The sequence below is a fragment of the Oratosquilla oratoria genome, chromosome 29 (assembly GCF_046742065.1).
Source record: "Oratosquilla oratoria isolate Oo_2021 chromosome 29, ASM4674206v1, whole genome shotgun sequence".
Taxonomy (NCBI): domain Eukaryota; kingdom Metazoa; phylum Arthropoda; class Malacostraca; order Stomatopoda; family Squillidae; genus Oratosquilla; species Oratosquilla oratoria.
The window spans coordinates 570,001-587,500 of record NC_134805.1 but is presented as its reverse complement, the minus strand read 5'-3'; the positions used below and the strand labels follow the sequence as shown (position 1 = coordinate 587,500).

Below are 17,500 nucleotides of genomic sequence, written 5' to 3'. Positions count from 1 at the left end.
GAAACATCAAAATAACACTTATATCACACACAAACCCTTTCTTCTCTTCCTTCATAACCACCAGACACGCCTCTAGAAGCATACCCATCAACAACGTGAAAGACAATGCATTGCTACATGATAGACCCCCCTAATATCCATTCCTCTGAATCTTCTCTCCCCTGAGAAGACAGAGTCCACCTGGCCATGATGTTGTTGTGGTCACCATCGAGCCCATCGAATTTACCAGAGAAGGCTACATGACCACATCACTGTTAACTGCCAAGGATATAACAATTTACCCTTTACAATGCAATGCATTATGGAAAACTACATTGTACACAATTACGCAGTCCAACAGCACAACACATACTGTACAAAGTGTTTGTAGGAAAACCCCATTCTACCCATGGCATTCCTCAGGGAAACGGGACTGCTCGGCCAGACAGTCTGGAGAACGACAACAACAATGGTGGGTTATATCAGGAAGTACTTCAAAGTATTGACAGTACCAATGGTGTTATGGACACACTTGACCAGAGTATATGGCGTTGTTGATATATATGTAGGACGACTGAGATACAAGTCTTCAAATCACCTTTACTCCCCGTCCTGCTGTACGGGTATGAGACATGGGTATTGAATGATGGCTTAGGCGTCTTCATGTCTTTGGTACCAAGTGTCTTCAAGCAATCATGGGTTCTTGAAAGACCCGAGGCTATACTGTGAGACAGTCTAATCCGATTAAAAACATTTGTGAACATCAATTCCAGTTATATAGGATCTTTTCCCTGGTGTTGATTCCAGTTATAGGATTATATCCACAAGAGACAACCCTCGATGGGGGAGACGAAAGGAACGCCAATACAATTAACAGTTGGGGCAAGTTGATCGAATCTGACGAGAGTTGTCTGGAGTGGGAATGGTGACTGTATGAAAAGTTGCTTGGAGAGACCCTAAGTACTGGCGCCGACGTGTGGGTGAAGCAACGCTCTCCCTGGTTTATGCTCCTAATAGATCTCTCTCGCTCGCACACACACACACACACACACACACACACACACACACACACACACACACACACACACACACACACACACACACACACACACACACACACACACACTGTAAGAGGCCGGTAGTTGTACGAATGGTAATCAGGTTAGGAAATACATGGGTATTGAAATGCTGAGTCAAGGAGTCAGACTCGGCACCCACTGTTTTATAATATAGGTTTGAGGCGCCGTTCTGTCTGTATAAACACGGCCGGTAATAATCGCTGATATAATCAAAACACTCTGTTTGCGGCAGACTTGCGCAATAACGTCATGCTCATGCTCATGCTTATGCTTACGCAGCAATATTTCTGGAAGGACTGTAACAGCCTCTCGGATTGGAGGTAAATGGGTATAAAAAGAAATATTATTGGCCGTAGGGAAAATGACACGCCCTTAAGGTGTGTCACTTGTTTTGAAAAGTAAAAGAATATTGGACGAATAAAAAGTGACGTCTGAACGAAGGTGGTCTGACGTATTGTAGAGAACCTGGAAGGGGATTCTCTGTGTGTACTCCGTTAGTTTAACAAGCAAGAAATTCACCACCCTTTTATTAACCCAAAAACTCGAGAGAACTAGGCATGGGGCCTAATGAATAAGACGAACCTGGAAACTAGTGAGATTGACGTAACGAAGGCAAGGGGCCTTGTGATTGAATTTACGAGACTACTAAAAGTGTAACGGTCGAGGACCGACAGTGGTGCTGAGAGTGGTGACAGAGGAGGTGAAAAACACACACACACACACACACACACACATACACACACACACACACACACACACACACACACACACACACACACACACACACAGAGCTCTAACCATGGCGCTGTGGTTAGAGCTCTGGCCTGCCACTACGGAGGTCCGGGTTCGACCCTCGCCCGGGGCTGAAATAATATCAGTATCGCAGCGCTGAGGGGTGTTACTCCAACTCTCGTGGGCGGGGAGTTGGGTGTGTGTGTGTGTGCAAGGTCATAGCATTACCCATAGATCGGACCTACGAGCTCTGAGCTCTCTTCCAGGAGGGAAATAGCTGTCGATCACGAGTCCAACACGTGATCCAAAGACCAAGTGAATACACACACACACACACACAAACACACACACACACACGAACGCACGCGCACACACAAACACACACACACACACAAACACATACACACACAAACACACAAACACACACACACACACACACACACACACACACACACACACACACACACAGGTAAATACATAAAAAAAGTGAACACGGAAGAAGATTGTGTCACTACAGAGTGATCTAAATAAAGTATGGGAATGGAGTAGGAAGTGGGAGATGGAGCACAACACTAAAAAGTGTAGTATAATGGAATTTGGAAAAAGCAAAAACAGAATAACAGGATCATATAAATTGGGAGAAGAAGGAATAAAAAAAAGTAGAAAATGAGAAGGACCTGGGAGTCATTGTTATGAATAATATGTCACCTGAGAAACATAAATAAGATTTTTGGAGAAACTTATAATTTAATAAGAACAATCAAAGTGGCATTTACATATCTGGATGAAGAAATGGTGAAGAAAATTCTAATCACTCTGATAAGACCAAGATTGGAATATGTAGCAACGATGTGGTCACAAAGTACAAAAAAAAAAAAATGTATAAAAAACTTGAAAGAATACAAAGAGCAATTACAAAATTGGCACCAACACTCTCAAAACTATCATATGAAGAGAGACTAGCAAAACTTGAACTACAGACACTAGAGCAAAGAAGAGAGAGAGGAGATTTGATAGCTATTTACAGAATCATGAAAGGCATAGAAATTATTGATAGAGAGAATCTGATAAAATGGGATGATAGAGATACAAGAGGGCACGGAAAGAAAATCAAGAAAGACAGCTATAGAAGAGAACTGAAAAAGAACAGCTTTCCTCACAGAGTAATAGACAGTTGGAACAAGTTAGTTGAGAAAGTGGTGTGTGGAAAAACAATACATGAATTTAAAAATAGTTTAGATAAAATGATATATGAAGACGGGACACCACGAGCATAGTTCCCCTTCCCATGAAATTCTTTTCAGTAGTTTTGCATCATCTGCAAAGAAGCTCATATAGCTTTCAATTCCTTCATCCATATCATTAATATATATAGCAAACATTATTGGGGCCAGAACTGTTCCTTGCGGAACACCGCTTATTACTTCATCCCATTTTGAGTGTTGGTCTCTTATCACTACTCTCATTTTCCTTTCTTGCAAAAAGTCTTCTATCCAATTAAGCAGATTGCCCTGTATTCCTCCTTCAGTTTCTAATTTCTTAAGCAACTTCTTATGTGGTACTTTGTCAAAAGCTTTTTTTAGAAATGCACAATCAGCCCATCCATCTCTTTCTTGTATTATATCTATTAGCCTTGAATAGAAACATATTAGATTGGTGACGCATGATCGTCCTTGTCTGAATCCAAATTGCCTTGGATTTAGCACGTTGTTTTTTTCTAAATATTTTACCCATCTACTTTTGACAATTCTTTCACAAATTTTTGCTATTGTACTTGTTAGAGAGACTGGTCTATAGTTGGTAGGGTCTTCTTTATTTCCTCCTTTATATATGGGTACTATATTTGCTTTTTTCCAATCTTCTGGAACTTTTCCTTCTTTCAAGGAACTGTTTATTATGCTATGTATTTTGTCTGCCAGTTCATTCCTACATTCTATCAAAATCCAGTTTGCTATTTCATCTGGTCCATGCGATTTTCTGACATCAAGATTACTCAAGTGTTTCAGTATTTCGTTCTTTGTTACTTCTATTTCTTTCATGGGAGGGACTTTCTCTTTCCATTCGATCTCTTCAGGTTGTATGTTCTCCCTTGTAAACACTGATTTAAAATGTTTGTTCATAATTTCCGCCATTTCAATTTCCTCTGTGTATTCAACTCATCCTTGTCTTAATTTCTCCAAGTCTTGTTTGTTTTACAATTTATTGTTTACAAATCTAGAATAGTTTTGGTTGATCTTTACATTTTTCTATGACATCTTTTCATATTTTCTCTTTTCCTCTCTGCACGTTTGTACATATTCATTTCTATAACAAGTATATATTTTCCATTTTTCAGGCCTTCTGTCTTTTTTCCATCTGGTCCAAGCTTTGTCTCTTTTGTCTTTTAACTCCCTACAACTTTTATTGTACCAGCATTTTACATATTCTTTTTCTTGTTTTTGTCTTGGGACATACTTTTCCACTTCTTTTTTGTAATTTTTTGTCAAAATAATCCATTTCTCTTCCACTGTTGTTTCTTCTTTGTATATTTCTTCCCAGTTTTCTTTTTGAAAGAATTCTCTTATTTTATCAAAGTTTGTTTTTTCATACATCATTCTTCCTTTTCTATATTGTTCATTTCTTTTCATGCATTTTTCTTCATTTAGTTCCAGTTCAATCAATATGTGGTCACTTTCACTTATTGGTGTTTTATATTCAATCTTGTCCACTATTCTAGGTTCAGATGGAATTATTAGGTCTAGTCTCGATGGTTCTTCCTCATTTCTATACCTAGTGTTCTCCTGTATCCACTGTGTCATTGTATTGTCAGTAATCATCTCAAGTAGAGCGTTTCCCCATGAGCCGTCTCCACCCTTTACTGTCATCTCTTCCCAGCAGATTTCTTTGCAATTAAAGTCGCCCATCATAACTATTCTTCCTCCATCTTCCATTATCTTATCTAATGTTATCTTTGTGTCCTCTAACATACTTTTATGTTCACTCTCTTCCCACGAGGCTGTTTTTGAAGGCACATAATTTATCACAAACTTTCTGCTCTTCTTATCTCTGTCTTCCACTTCGATCATAATCATCTCTACTGTATTCTTTCCATATGTGACACACTTCACGTTTATATCCTTCTTAGTCAGGAACATAACTCCACCCCCTTGCTTTGTCTCTCTGTTTCTAATCCAATAATTATATGCATCATGTCCTACACTGTTGGGTGGTAGTGGACCTTTTAATTTCGTTTCTACAATTCCCATTATGTCCGGTTCTTTTTCCTTCAAATAATCATTCAGCTCATTCAATCCTGTTATTAATCCATCTATATTTGTGTAAGACACTCTTAGTTTTCTGCCACATCCATTGTGTTCTCTGTTTCCCTTTTGTTTTTCTCTTGTATGTCGAATTGTCTTAGTTTCATATTCACTCACTACACTCCAATAGAATCTCTCTTTTTCTGACTCTGTTCTGTTCTCGTTTTGTTTTTGTTTTTCTTAGCTTCAAGTCTTTTCTCTTTTTCTTCCTCTCTTTCCTCTTTATTCATTTCCCTTTTTATCCATACATTTTTATATTGTTCACTTGTTGCTAGTTTCCCTGTTTTGGATAATATATTCTCTGCCGTCGTTTGTGACCTGAATTTAATCTTAATTGGTCTGGTCTTATCTGTACTATACTTTCTGAGTCTGAACTTCTCTTCGATTTGTTTCATAATTTCTGGTTCATCTTCCTGAACTAATTGTAGTAAACTGCTTAATTTTTAATTTTCCTCATTGATTCTTGAGGTTCTATCTGGGTTATGTTTCTCTTCCATTTCTAATATAATTATACATTTCTTTTTGTCTGCTAAGTCTCTTATGATATTCTCCTTCTGTCTCATCACTTTGATAACTGAGTCTTCAGTTTGTTCTTTCATTTGCTGTTTAATTATATCAGTAAATGCAACTTTACTGTTTTCTTGGATTGTCTTCCAACCCTTAGCTTCTTTAGCTATGGCCTCTTTGTTTTCTTTATTATTCATCTTTAATTCTTCATTTTCCTCTTTTACTTCTCTTAACCGTCTTTTTAGTTCTTCTATTTCATCAGTTAAGTTTTTGTTCGCCTTCTCTAGTTCTTCCAATTTTTCAACTCTCTCTGCAATTTTTTACATTTTACCGAACCTAATCTCCCAATGTTCAGTCATTTGTTCAAGTTTTTCCTCCAGTTTTGCCAGTCGGGGGAGGTTGTTATCCGCCGCCCCCTCATTAAATCCTTGGAAATTATTATCCTCACCTTCCATTGTACTGCTCTTATCTATGTTTCTAATCTTTACATTTTTGTTAGTCCCATCATCGAAATCCAAATCATCGGTTCGGTGTTTGTTTACAAGCCGTCTGGCCTCTTGGACCAAGTCCTCTCCTTCCTCATTTCCTTCCATTTCCCTCAGTAATCCCTCCCCTTCTCCTTTTTCCTCACTTTCCTACTACACCACGAGCAATTTCCCCCCCACCCTGTAAATACAATAGGTACTTCCTTTGCTTTGGGATCCACGAAAATTTCACTTTTTCTTCAGAACGTCCTCTACGCCGTCCGTTCGATGAAGTGTGTGTGTGTGTGTGTGTGCGTGTGTGTGTATTTACCTAGTTGTATTACATGGGAAGGGAGCTATGCTCATAGTGACCCGTTGCGCGCGCGCGCGCGTGTGTGTGTGTGTGTGTGTGTGTGTAGGTGTAGGTGTGTGTGTGTGTGTGTGTGTGTGTGTGTGTGTGTGTGTGTGTGTGTGTGTGTGTGTGTGTGTGTGTGTGTTGTATCTTACGGAAAGGGGAGATACTAGTGGCCCGTCTCTGTATCTCACCATGTCTAATTTGCTCTTAAATTCGTGTATGGTTTTTGCACATACTATCATATCGTCTAATTTGCTCCATACATCCACCATTCTGTGGGGAAATATGTTCTTTTTCAGGTCTGTTTTATAACTGTCCTTTTTAAGCTTCCTTCCATGTCTCCTTGTAGTTCTCTTATGCTAATTTAGTCTTCTCTATCAAGGGCGTCCATAAATCTCACGATTCTGTAGAAAGTCAACAAGTCATCTCTTTCTCCCCTTTGTTCCAGAGTCGGCAATTCTAGTTTTGACAATCTTTCTTCATATGACAGTGTTGATAGTGTTGTGGCCATCTTCGTAGTTGCTCTCTGGATTCTTTCAACTTTTCTTACATTCTTTTTAGTACTGGGTGACTATAGTGTCGCTGCGTACACCAATTTTGGCCTTATCAGTGTAACTAGTATTTTCTTTACCATTTCTTCTTCCAAGTAAGTAAATGCCACCTTTAGCAAGTTTTAAGTTTCTCCGATATTTTGTTTATCTGTTTATCAGGGGACATGTCCTCTGTGATGATTGCTTCCAGGTCTTTTTCAGATCCTATTTTCTCAACTTCCTTTGCACAAATACTATATTGTCCTGGTTTTTTTTTTTTTTTTAATACTTTTTCCAAATTCCATTATGCTACATTTCTTAATATTGATGTCCACTTCTCACTTCTGACTCTTCCCAAACCCTGGTCAGATCTCTCTGCAGCCAATCACAATCCGTTTCAGTACTCACTTTCTTCAACAGTTTAGCGTCATCTGCAAAGAAGTTCATGTCAAAACCTACACCCTCATCCACGTCATTCGCATAAATAGCAAGCATTATTGGAGTCAATACTGATCCTTGTGGAACTCCACTAATCACCTCTTCCCAAGTAGAATTTTATCTCTGAACGCTACTTTAATTTTTCCTCCATGTATGGTCTTGGATTACGTGTTGGACTAGTGATCGACAGCTATTTCCCTCCCGGAAGAGAGCTCAGAGCTCATATATGACCCATCTATGAGTGTAAGAGGCTAGTAGATGAAGAACTTCCTACCATACGTCGTTCCCAAAGACTGAGAAGCAGATTGGCGCCGAACCCGGGAGTGACCTCCCCGAGTACCATTTACGCCAACTTGTGATCTCTCCCAGTGTTTGTGGTCCTGCGTGTGACTTCCCCCAGTTGCATCACGGTGACTTCTCCCCGTGCTTCCCATTTCATTTAAAATATGCTCCCTTTCCCTTTCTTTTCACTTCAACTGAGGATGCAGAAAGATCTGCGAAACGTCTTGATAACTATTTTGTTGTGCTTGTATTTTGTTTTTTGCTGTATTTCTTGTATTAATTTCTTGTATTGTGTTTATTGTGTACTATACTTTTGTGTCTATTATAACTTTTGTGTTTCCTATGAATTTTGGAAATCTGATTTACTCCCTTTCCCCCTACCAAAAATCTACTTTTCGCAAGCTTGAGAGCTCACGGAAAAAACTAATCAATAATTCTTTTGCTGTCGTTTTTAACAGAATATATATATATATATATATATATATATATGATGTAAGCGGAATAGGAAACACAGGAGTCTTGAGTTTATTCCTGACTAGTTTCGCAGGTATGCAGGTATGCGAAACTAGTCAGGAATAAACTCAAGACTAAGACTCCTGTGTTTCCTATTCCGCTTACATCAACCTGTCAGAATGTCTCAACAATATATATATATATATATATATATATATATATATATATATATATATATATATGTGTGTGTGTGTGTGTGTGTGTGTGTATTCACCTTGGTCTTTGGATCACGTGTTGGACTCGTGATCGACAGCTATTTCCCTCCCGGAAGAGAGCTCAGAGCTCATATGACCGATCTATGGGTAATGCTATGACCTTTCACACACGCACACCCCCAACTCCCCGCCCATGAGAGTCAGAGTAACGACCCGAAGCGCAGCGATACCGAAATAATTTTGGCCCTGGGCAGGATTCGAACCAGGTACTGCGAGCACCCCCGTACTACGCAGTCCAGTGCTCTACCAACCGCGCCACCGAGTCGTGTGTGTGTGTGTGTGTGTGTGTGTGTGTATTCACCTTGGTCTTTGGATCGCGTGTTGGACTCGTGATCGACAGATATTTCCCTCCCGGAAGAGAGCTCAGAGCTCGTATGACCTTACACACAGTGCAGCGATACCGAAATAATTTCGGTCCTGGGCAGGATTTGAACCAGGTACTGCCGCACCTCCGTACTGTGTGTGTGTGTGTGTGTGTGTGTGTGTGTGTGTGTGTGTGTGTGTATTCACTTGGTCTTTTGGATCACGTGTTGGACTCGTGATCGACAGCTATTTCCCTCCTGGAAGAGAGCTCAGAGCTCGTAGGTCCGATCTATGGGTAATGCTATGACCTTGCACACACACACACACCCCCAACTCCCCGCCCACGAGAGTCAGAGTAACGACACGAGGCACAGCGATACCGAAATAATTTCGGCCCTGGGCAGGATTCGAATGGCTACTGGGAGCTCTTCTGCTTCCCAGTTCAGCGCTCTACCAACTGTGCCACCGGGTCGGGGTGTGTGTGTGTGTGTGTGTGTGTGTGTGTGTGTGTGTGTGTGTGTGTGTGCGTGTGTGGGGGGGGGGCAGTCCGCCAGTGGACAACAACAACAGTGTTCCGTCCGTTGAGTATGAGGAAATGAGTGATGGTTACTGGCGCTGATGTCAGCGCAATTCTGGATCCATATCCACACACCGGGCAAATCAGCTCGTTTGTTATGCCGACGTCATCTTTACCTGCGGGGGTCTTAGGTATTTGGTTGCAGCATAATGATGTTTGATTTCTTGTGAGAGTATTGCGCGCCAATTAGTGCGATCAAAAGCAATCGTTTCGATATCTTTAGTGTAGTTTTAATTCATCTTTATAGTGATTTTGTTTACCTTTTTTGTTTCGATTTACATCAGAAAGTTGACCTTAAAAAAAAAAAAAAAAAAAAATGACGGGGAAGGTGGTTCTGATTTATGAGGATGACGTGACTGTTCCATTGTAGTTGCCGTTCCTTCAGTGATGTTTCACTGTTGGTGATTTGAGTGCTTTACAAGATTTTAGTATAGGACATTTTGTCTTGACATGTTAGTCCGAGAATTCTTTTAAAGCACCGAATGTGGAATCGTTTCAAGACCTTTTATGTGTCATCTGTAATGGGACCTTTCGCAGTGAGCGTTTTGATACCAGACACCGCCAGATTTTGTAATTCTTGCCGGAAAATAAATACTTTTTTGGGCAAGTACTTACAGAGGTGTATCGTTGTACATTATTGTATTTGAAATTTAAGTCAATTAATTTGATGATTGCAAACGGCATATAGCATTGTTTGAGCCTCTATTTATAATTACAGATGATATTCGTAAAACGGCCTATAATTGTATCAAGCCGAGCAATTTGTCATTTTCTACCGATTTCAATGGACTTATACTGATATATACTTTCAATTGAATGCACCAAGGAATAGGCAAATCTATGTAATGTATAGAAAATATAATTTTGCATCGAAGACATAATTTTTCCGGTACAATTACTAAAGCCCCGTCCAGACGTACCATGACGCATCAGCGACTTGATGCAGTAGTCGTGTTTAAAACTTAATACAAGCGTCCGGACGGGCTGCATCACTGCGAATACCTTGTGCGAGCAACCAGTTCTCAATCATCATTTGACTTTCACGGGATGAGGATGTCTACCGACGCTCTACTCATTTAATCATTAAACCACCACAGCTTTGGAGTGTATATATTTTTCGTGCCAGCACCAGACTACTTTGATGCATTGGTGGCAGTCATTTCCCTGTGAAACTGTGTTTTCAGTGTATGAAGTTTTTTGGTAATGTCTTCATTCCGCACATTACATTTTGTTAAAGAAAATAAGTCAGCTTTCGATTTTTGTACTTTTTATATTCTAAATGGCTGGGTACTGCTTTAGTAGCTTAATGTAATGTAATACAATAGTCTTCGTCCACTCGAAATGCTTTGCGGAAGTTGCTTGTGCCATTGTATGAAACTAGAATAGCGAAGCAGAGCGCGTGCATCCTCTACCTTCGACTGTTATTGACACACTGCGCAGCGATTAGAAATCGGTACGCCTCATGACTTTCATGATGCTGCGACGAATTGAAAGTCACGTTTTTCAACTCATCGCTTCAATACATCGCGCATCAAATACTCGTACGTCCGCCACCACTGTTGTTATATTTTATCTCGCTGATTATCTTCATATACAGGACGTGACAGTGATATCCATTATTTTTCAACACTCTCAGATAAAATGCAAAACCGAAATCAACATCCTCTTAATTAAATTAAGAAAGCCTTATCACACACCAGTAAGTAAAATCTATAACATTGAGAGTCATGTTTTTAATTCTAAATACACTTATGTACCAATTTATGTCGTATTTTTTTTTTTTTTAATATCGGTTTCCAAATTAGCTAAGTCACCCCTTTGCCTCATGAAATCTGAGACAATTGAAAATTCTAGCGCTAATAGGAAACTACGAGCCTGACTGCGAAAGGTCCCATTGGTCCAGGTTTCTGAGTTGTAAAGTAGTGGAGATGCAGATGCAGATGCGAGGTAAATTCGTGATTGGACTTCATCGTTAACATTGTGTCATGGTGTTATTATTTTAGCAAGGTAGGTGAACTGTCTTACTTACTTGAGCTTCTAATAGCTAATATACTGTCAGATAAGTGGTAGTTCTACAACAACACAGTTGAACAACAATACATAATTTTTTTACTAGGAAAATCAGCACAAAACAGAGGGGCTGTATAGTCTAAGCCTGTTAATTAAAGTGTGGAGTAGATCTTACTCTTTCTTTGGGTTATGAAGCCACAGGTTGACTGCAAGGTTTAGAACCATGCCAACAGAAACATAAACATTTCTTCATAACTGTTTTTGTTAGTCTCTTCATCCTATAATTCCTATAATTCAGAAGTTGTTCCGTTGAGAGGAACTTACAGTATCAACACCTACACGCTTCAAAGATTTGTGCTGAAATCTAATCAACAGTTTAGCATATTGACCCTTGGGAATTATGATAGGATGTCTAAGTCTGAAAACACAAGACTGCCCTTAATCCTCAATAATCCCTCATCCTTTATGAATGGGTCAAGTTTTCTTAGATTAGAGCATTAAGGAATAGCTGTTACTCAAAAGTGGCTTCATTTCTTCAGAAGACACTTTCCTTTAGATGCAGTAAATAAACTTAAGTTTAGCCAGATCAATATCTTCAGTAATTAATTGGCCCTTCACCTTGTCCTGAATATTTCTACAATTCTTGATCAACCTTAAGACATAAACTGTAACTCTTAACACTTTACTCAATTCACTATACTTGTCTGTTTATTGGTACTCAATGTACATTGAAATATACTGTACTTTCTGTGCTTTTTCCTCTAAATCAGTGACAACTGTGTTAACTTCCTTATTCTGGCACGGGGCTTCTGTTAGCATACTAGGACCACACAACCACAGTATATTATTCACAAATTTATCCGCTAACAGACCCCGCGTTTTCAACTCAGCTGGGTTGTCCTTACTTTCACATTGTTGTCAGCAACTTGAAGGCGTTATCTCTCGAATCTTTTTACCCAATTAGCCACAAACACTTCTTTCTTACTAGCATCTCCTTGAATCGATGACAGTGCAATACGTCCAACACATAACTCTAACATTACTATCTAATCTGAGGGCATTTTTAACAAAATTAACTAATCTTGAACGCAAAAGAAATCATATAATATCTAATGTTGGTAAGGTAAATATTTTTTTTAATGCAACTCTTGACTTGGAGGTATTAATGACACCTTATATGAGTTGCTATCCACAGGTACTCGCAGGTATACACATGCTACATAGACCTTTTTTGAGACGTCACCAAACCCATGTATATCAATATGACTAATCTCATCCCAAGCTTCCTACTTGGGAGTAATTTCTGAAACTTTGACATCAACTCTTATGACACATCTTGATCCCAACTGAAATTCATTTCCCAGTAGTTCTTGAAAAAATATATTGCCATACAAGACAAATGGGCTAATCAATCCTAAAAGGTAAAAAATCTTAGCAATCACATTAAGGATGCTTCGCTTAGTAAAGACTACTTCTACATTACAGTCGGATTTTGTGCCATCAAAGGAGAAAGTGTCCTGTAAGTTACACCACTTCAGGGCTAACACAGTGTTAGGTTCATCATTACTTATCAAAGATACCTTGTCATGTGACTTTGAACTAATAAACAAATCATTTGACACAAGCATTGTAAGGTACATATCAGCATCCACATAAATACTACGTGCTTAACAGAATTTCTCAGATGCTTCTATGGCAGAATCCGCACCACTCAACCAGTTGTCTGTGTACTGTACATGTCAGCCTTCAATTCTTTCACTACATTAGTCTAGGGATACTTATCCAAATTATATCTGATGGCGGCATTTAACAGAAATGGACTAGCTGTGCTACCAAAGGGTACACGTGTAAATCTCATGTGCCGTACCGTACCGTCGTCTCATGGGCATGAAAATATATGAACATTTTATCCTTCTTTTGAACACCGATTTGCAAAAATGCATTTCTTATGTCTGCTGTAATAGCAGTGGGTCGGTGACGAAAACGAATGAGCACTTCAACCAAATCAAAGTTGAGCGATGGGCCTGAGGATAAACAGTCATTCAAGGCTACACCACTGTAACAGTAGGCAGAGGCGTCAAAAACAAGCCTTATCTTAGTATTTGAACTACTTAACTTCACTGCTGGACGGGGGCCATATATTTTTATAAGAGAGTCCTTCCCGGGTCTGGGTACCAAATGTGGGGGAATCTTAAACTCACGTCGTCCAGTGAAGTAAATGCAAGCGGGAGATCACGGAAGGACGCTAACAAAAACACAAAATGAAGCTGACTCATTTTTATCAAGTAAATTTACTTCTTGATAACAGAAATGATAAACATAACTTGACGGTACAACTTATTGAAATATACATTAACCTTTACTTACTTTAAATAGATATGAGCAATAGGATGAAATGAATAATTAAACTGAAACATTTCTGGATCTTAGGAGCATGAAAGAAAGTGGTATTTCCAGGGTGCAGAAACTAAACTTAAACGAATAAACGCAAAAACATCGTTCTATTTCTAACGCTAACTCTTACTACACTTGCTATACCCTTATTAGGTGATAAATATTTGTCAACTAGACATCACTCCTCACAATTTGTCTCCATCTTGTACGGTCCTCATAGATCTACTCTTCTTTTACTTGTTCAATCTCAAGACTTCTTCCCAGTCCATCATACACTCCTTCCATCCATCTCATCTTCATTCTGTAAAAAGATCTTCTCCTGATAACTATCTATCTATATAACAAAGGCTTTTTCTCCCCTGATAAGAGAGGTAGCCAAGTCAAATGCATATACCTACCTATTTCATTTCCACCCATTGCATTCCCATTCACACTTTCTTCCCTCTCATCTTAGCTCCTCATGAATGACGGATCATCCCTATATCCCGCCTACTGCCCTCAGTCAAAAACAATGCAGCAAGACATAGCACATCCACAGCAAGGCCGCTTCAATTAATCAGCTAACCGCTCCCCCTCTCTGTCCCCTCATGTAGAAAAAGAGAAGACAAGCAAAAATAACTTCGGGCAAATCAAAATATCATTCACACATAACTACTTCCTAATCCCCATTCCCCACCCTTCCCTTCCTTGCATAACAGTATCATCAATACACAACCATTCTCTACTCACCCTTATCTCGTGCCTTCTCTCTTCATTGCTCAACAGACATTCCCTTCTTGCTCAACGCCACTTTCACTCCATCCATCATCTCATCCTTAGTCGTCCCCTCAAGTTCACTCCATCCCCTCTGCCTTCCACACCTCCTTTACTAATATTTCATCATTCATTCGTTCCATGTGTCCAAACCACCTCAATACTCTGTCATCAAAAATAAATAACATAACTAAAAATAAAAAATATATAACTAAGGAATTGTCACGACCCACCTATGGGAGAGGCTAGTCGCGACACGAAAAAAGAAAGAAAGAAAAAAAAAAGTTCAGGCCGTGAACAGTTCGGACGGGTGACTGCGTTCAGGCAGGATAATCAAACTCTTCCTTAAAATTATGTATTATTTCCAAGAAAAAAACGTACAGCATATTTGGACATAGAACAATGAAAAATAATAATAAATGTTACATGAATTATAAACGGATAATTGATTATCAAGTAGAGTAGCTGGGTGTGCTCTTGTATGCAGCACGTAAGAACAGGTGGATGAAACGAAGTCTTGATTATGATGTAGACGAATCTTGATTCTGGTTGCTAGAAGTTGCACCAGCGGAAAGTCGTTTAGGCCGACTCTCCAATCTCGGAAACAAATGGGTTGTTTGAGGTGAGGCTGATATATGATAACTTCTGATAGGTGAATATTCTGGTAGTCGTGAACACGTAAATTTGTTGATGTTTCGTAGTTGAGAAATAACAGAGAGAGAGAGGGAGGGAGGGAGAGAGGGTGTGTATCGAGTCGCACTTAGTCCAGTAGCAGTTCGGAGATCTCCGAAACAATTCAGAAAAACACGAAGGTTTTACACTTCGCGTAGAGATGGGCAACCGTTGTGGTCCAAAGGACTTGTTTAATGGGCAAAATCTGTGCAATGACTTTCCGTAGCAACTCTCGCGAGGCAACTTTAAATTCTTATGAGTACTTACTTTGGACCATAGTGATGCTATAGCGTCAATGTTCCTACAAACTAATCCGCACGTTGATTAACTACAGCTAACTAAATTTACGAATGGAGGTGTTAGTTGATACAGTAGTCGCTAGGTGCCTATGGTTTGCGAATCTTCCGCTTTTTTCAATGATAAAACAGATCTGGTCACTCCAAATGTGTTTCACTCCTACAACATAAGGCACGAGCAACTACTGAAGCAGATTTGTTTTGCAAGGGAGCCATTATCACAAAAAGGATATAGTGATCAACACATACAAGAACGCACAGTGATCAGTAGCTAGATTGTGGCTGAAATGACAGTCTTAATAAGTCATGAGCAAGATTAGAAAAGGAAACAGAAAAATGTCTTCGTACAGGAGGCTGCTTTGACTTTCGCTCATGACGCTTACGAAGTAAACAGTAACCACTAGAATGACCTACTTTGTTACAATAAATGCATTGAAGTATGGTAGAAGTGGATGTAGGAGTACTCTGCGTAGGCTTCGAAAACAGAGGTGATGAAGAGGTACTCTGTGTGGGTGTCGAAGACAGAAGAAATGATGAAGGAGGAGGAAGAACCTCAGTAATCCGCTGTAAATTACCTGGGATTGTAGGAACTAACAAGGCACGATGAGGCAATCCTTTTAACTTCTTAGAAAGCTTTGTTGCAAATGAGAGTAAAGAGTCCTCTGGCTGATAATTAAGAGAAAAAATAATCCTTCCTTCAGAAGGGGTAAGAAACAAGATGTAGAATGAATACTCCAAAACAAATCGGAGCCTATCCAGAGTACATTGTTTTTTATCCAATGTGAATGTATCAAAGAATCTCATACTTCAGAGGCCACTGTACTGGCTCTAGCTTAAGCACGCATAAAATTATCAGTGCTCATGGAGGAAGCAAGCATGTCAGCCAATCTATAGCACCAGAGAAAATTATCACCTATCAAGTTAGCGTCAAACATCTTCAGAAAGTTTGCCTTGAAAATGTCGTAATCATATTTTAAAGCTCTAGGTTTGACGCATAATGCTGACATCATCTCAGGGGCTAGTCAATTGGGAACAAGTTGAGACCTTACAAAATAAATTTTATTTGACCCTGTAATGATATTAGTGTTGATTATACTATCTTCGCATTGCTGTAAGAAGGTAGATGCTGTGTAATTTGGACCCTCCCTCGAGAATTTGACAACGGAGGGGTCCTGGTGTAATAATGTGACACATATTTGGGGATGCCATTGCGTTACCGTGGAAATAGAAGGAGACTTTGTCACTAGACATATTACAAAGGGGGGCGGTATGGTTTGGCCATTTCTAAGGAACACATTCATATAAATGTAGACGTCCTCTGCACGGAGAGGAAATTTTGCTTCTTGAAGGAGTATCCTCAGAAGACAGGATAGGAGACCAGCGAATACAGTTTAGCTCTCGTCCACACAGGAAGTAGCTGCAGATCAACAGCTACGCACGTGATCCCGGCTCACACATCTATACAAATATACGTCAAATGAACATCGAGAATATGTTAAAAGTATATTGTTTACATGAACTAGTCCTTCACAACACAGGAGACAAAAATATAATGAAGGACGGCAAGGGGCAATAATAAGAAATCTAAGTGGCCAAAGAATGGGGTAAGTATTGGATACCGTGTGGACCCGGAAGTCAATGCTCATCTGAAAACATCCGCTCCCGTCGATGTACACATATCGATAACTTTACAGTGAGACGTTGAGGAGGCTCGGAGCACGCTGATGATACAGCCTGGACCGATGGAGGTAGCCAGTAGCCAGGAGACAAGGCACACTCTAGAGACAAGGCACAAACTTTGAAGGCAAAAATGGCTGTGGTGATGTCCCACAAATATGAAGCAATCCACCATGTCACTCTTTGTGCTTCCACATGAATGTTTTTGCAAGTTCGTAATAGTTTCCTTGGACTACCGTAAGTTTGGTAGTCCGAATCTATGTGTGAAAAATAAGGAAGAAGCTAAGAAAAAAAAAAAAAAAAAAAAAAAAGCGCGCTCGAACATTCGGGATGCTAAAGAATTTACTAGTGCACTATTCATAAAAACCATTTTTGGTTTCCCGCTGCCACCATAACTGTTCTAGGAAAGGGTGGCAATAGATAAC

General features: G+C 39.6%; 1 protein-coding gene across 1 annotated transcript in view; it reads right to left on the bottom strand.

The window, feature by feature from the left end:
- The window catches only part of LOC143040555 (uncharacterized), a 20,824-nt gene extending 8,722 nt beyond the window's left edge, over nt 1–12,102 (bottom strand). Inside the window, exons 1-3 of the mRNA XM_076211636.1 lie at nt 12,028–12,102; nt 11,608–11,673; nt 11,303–11,345 (exon numbers count right to left, since the gene is read on the bottom strand). Coding sequence (XP_076067751.1) covers nt 11,303–11,345; nt 11,608–11,673; nt 12,028–12,102 — 184 coding nt within the window. The remainder of the gene's footprint in view (nt 1–11,302; nt 11,346–11,607; nt 11,674–12,027) is intronic.
- Between the last annotated feature and the right edge of the window lie 5,398 nt (nt 12,103–17,500).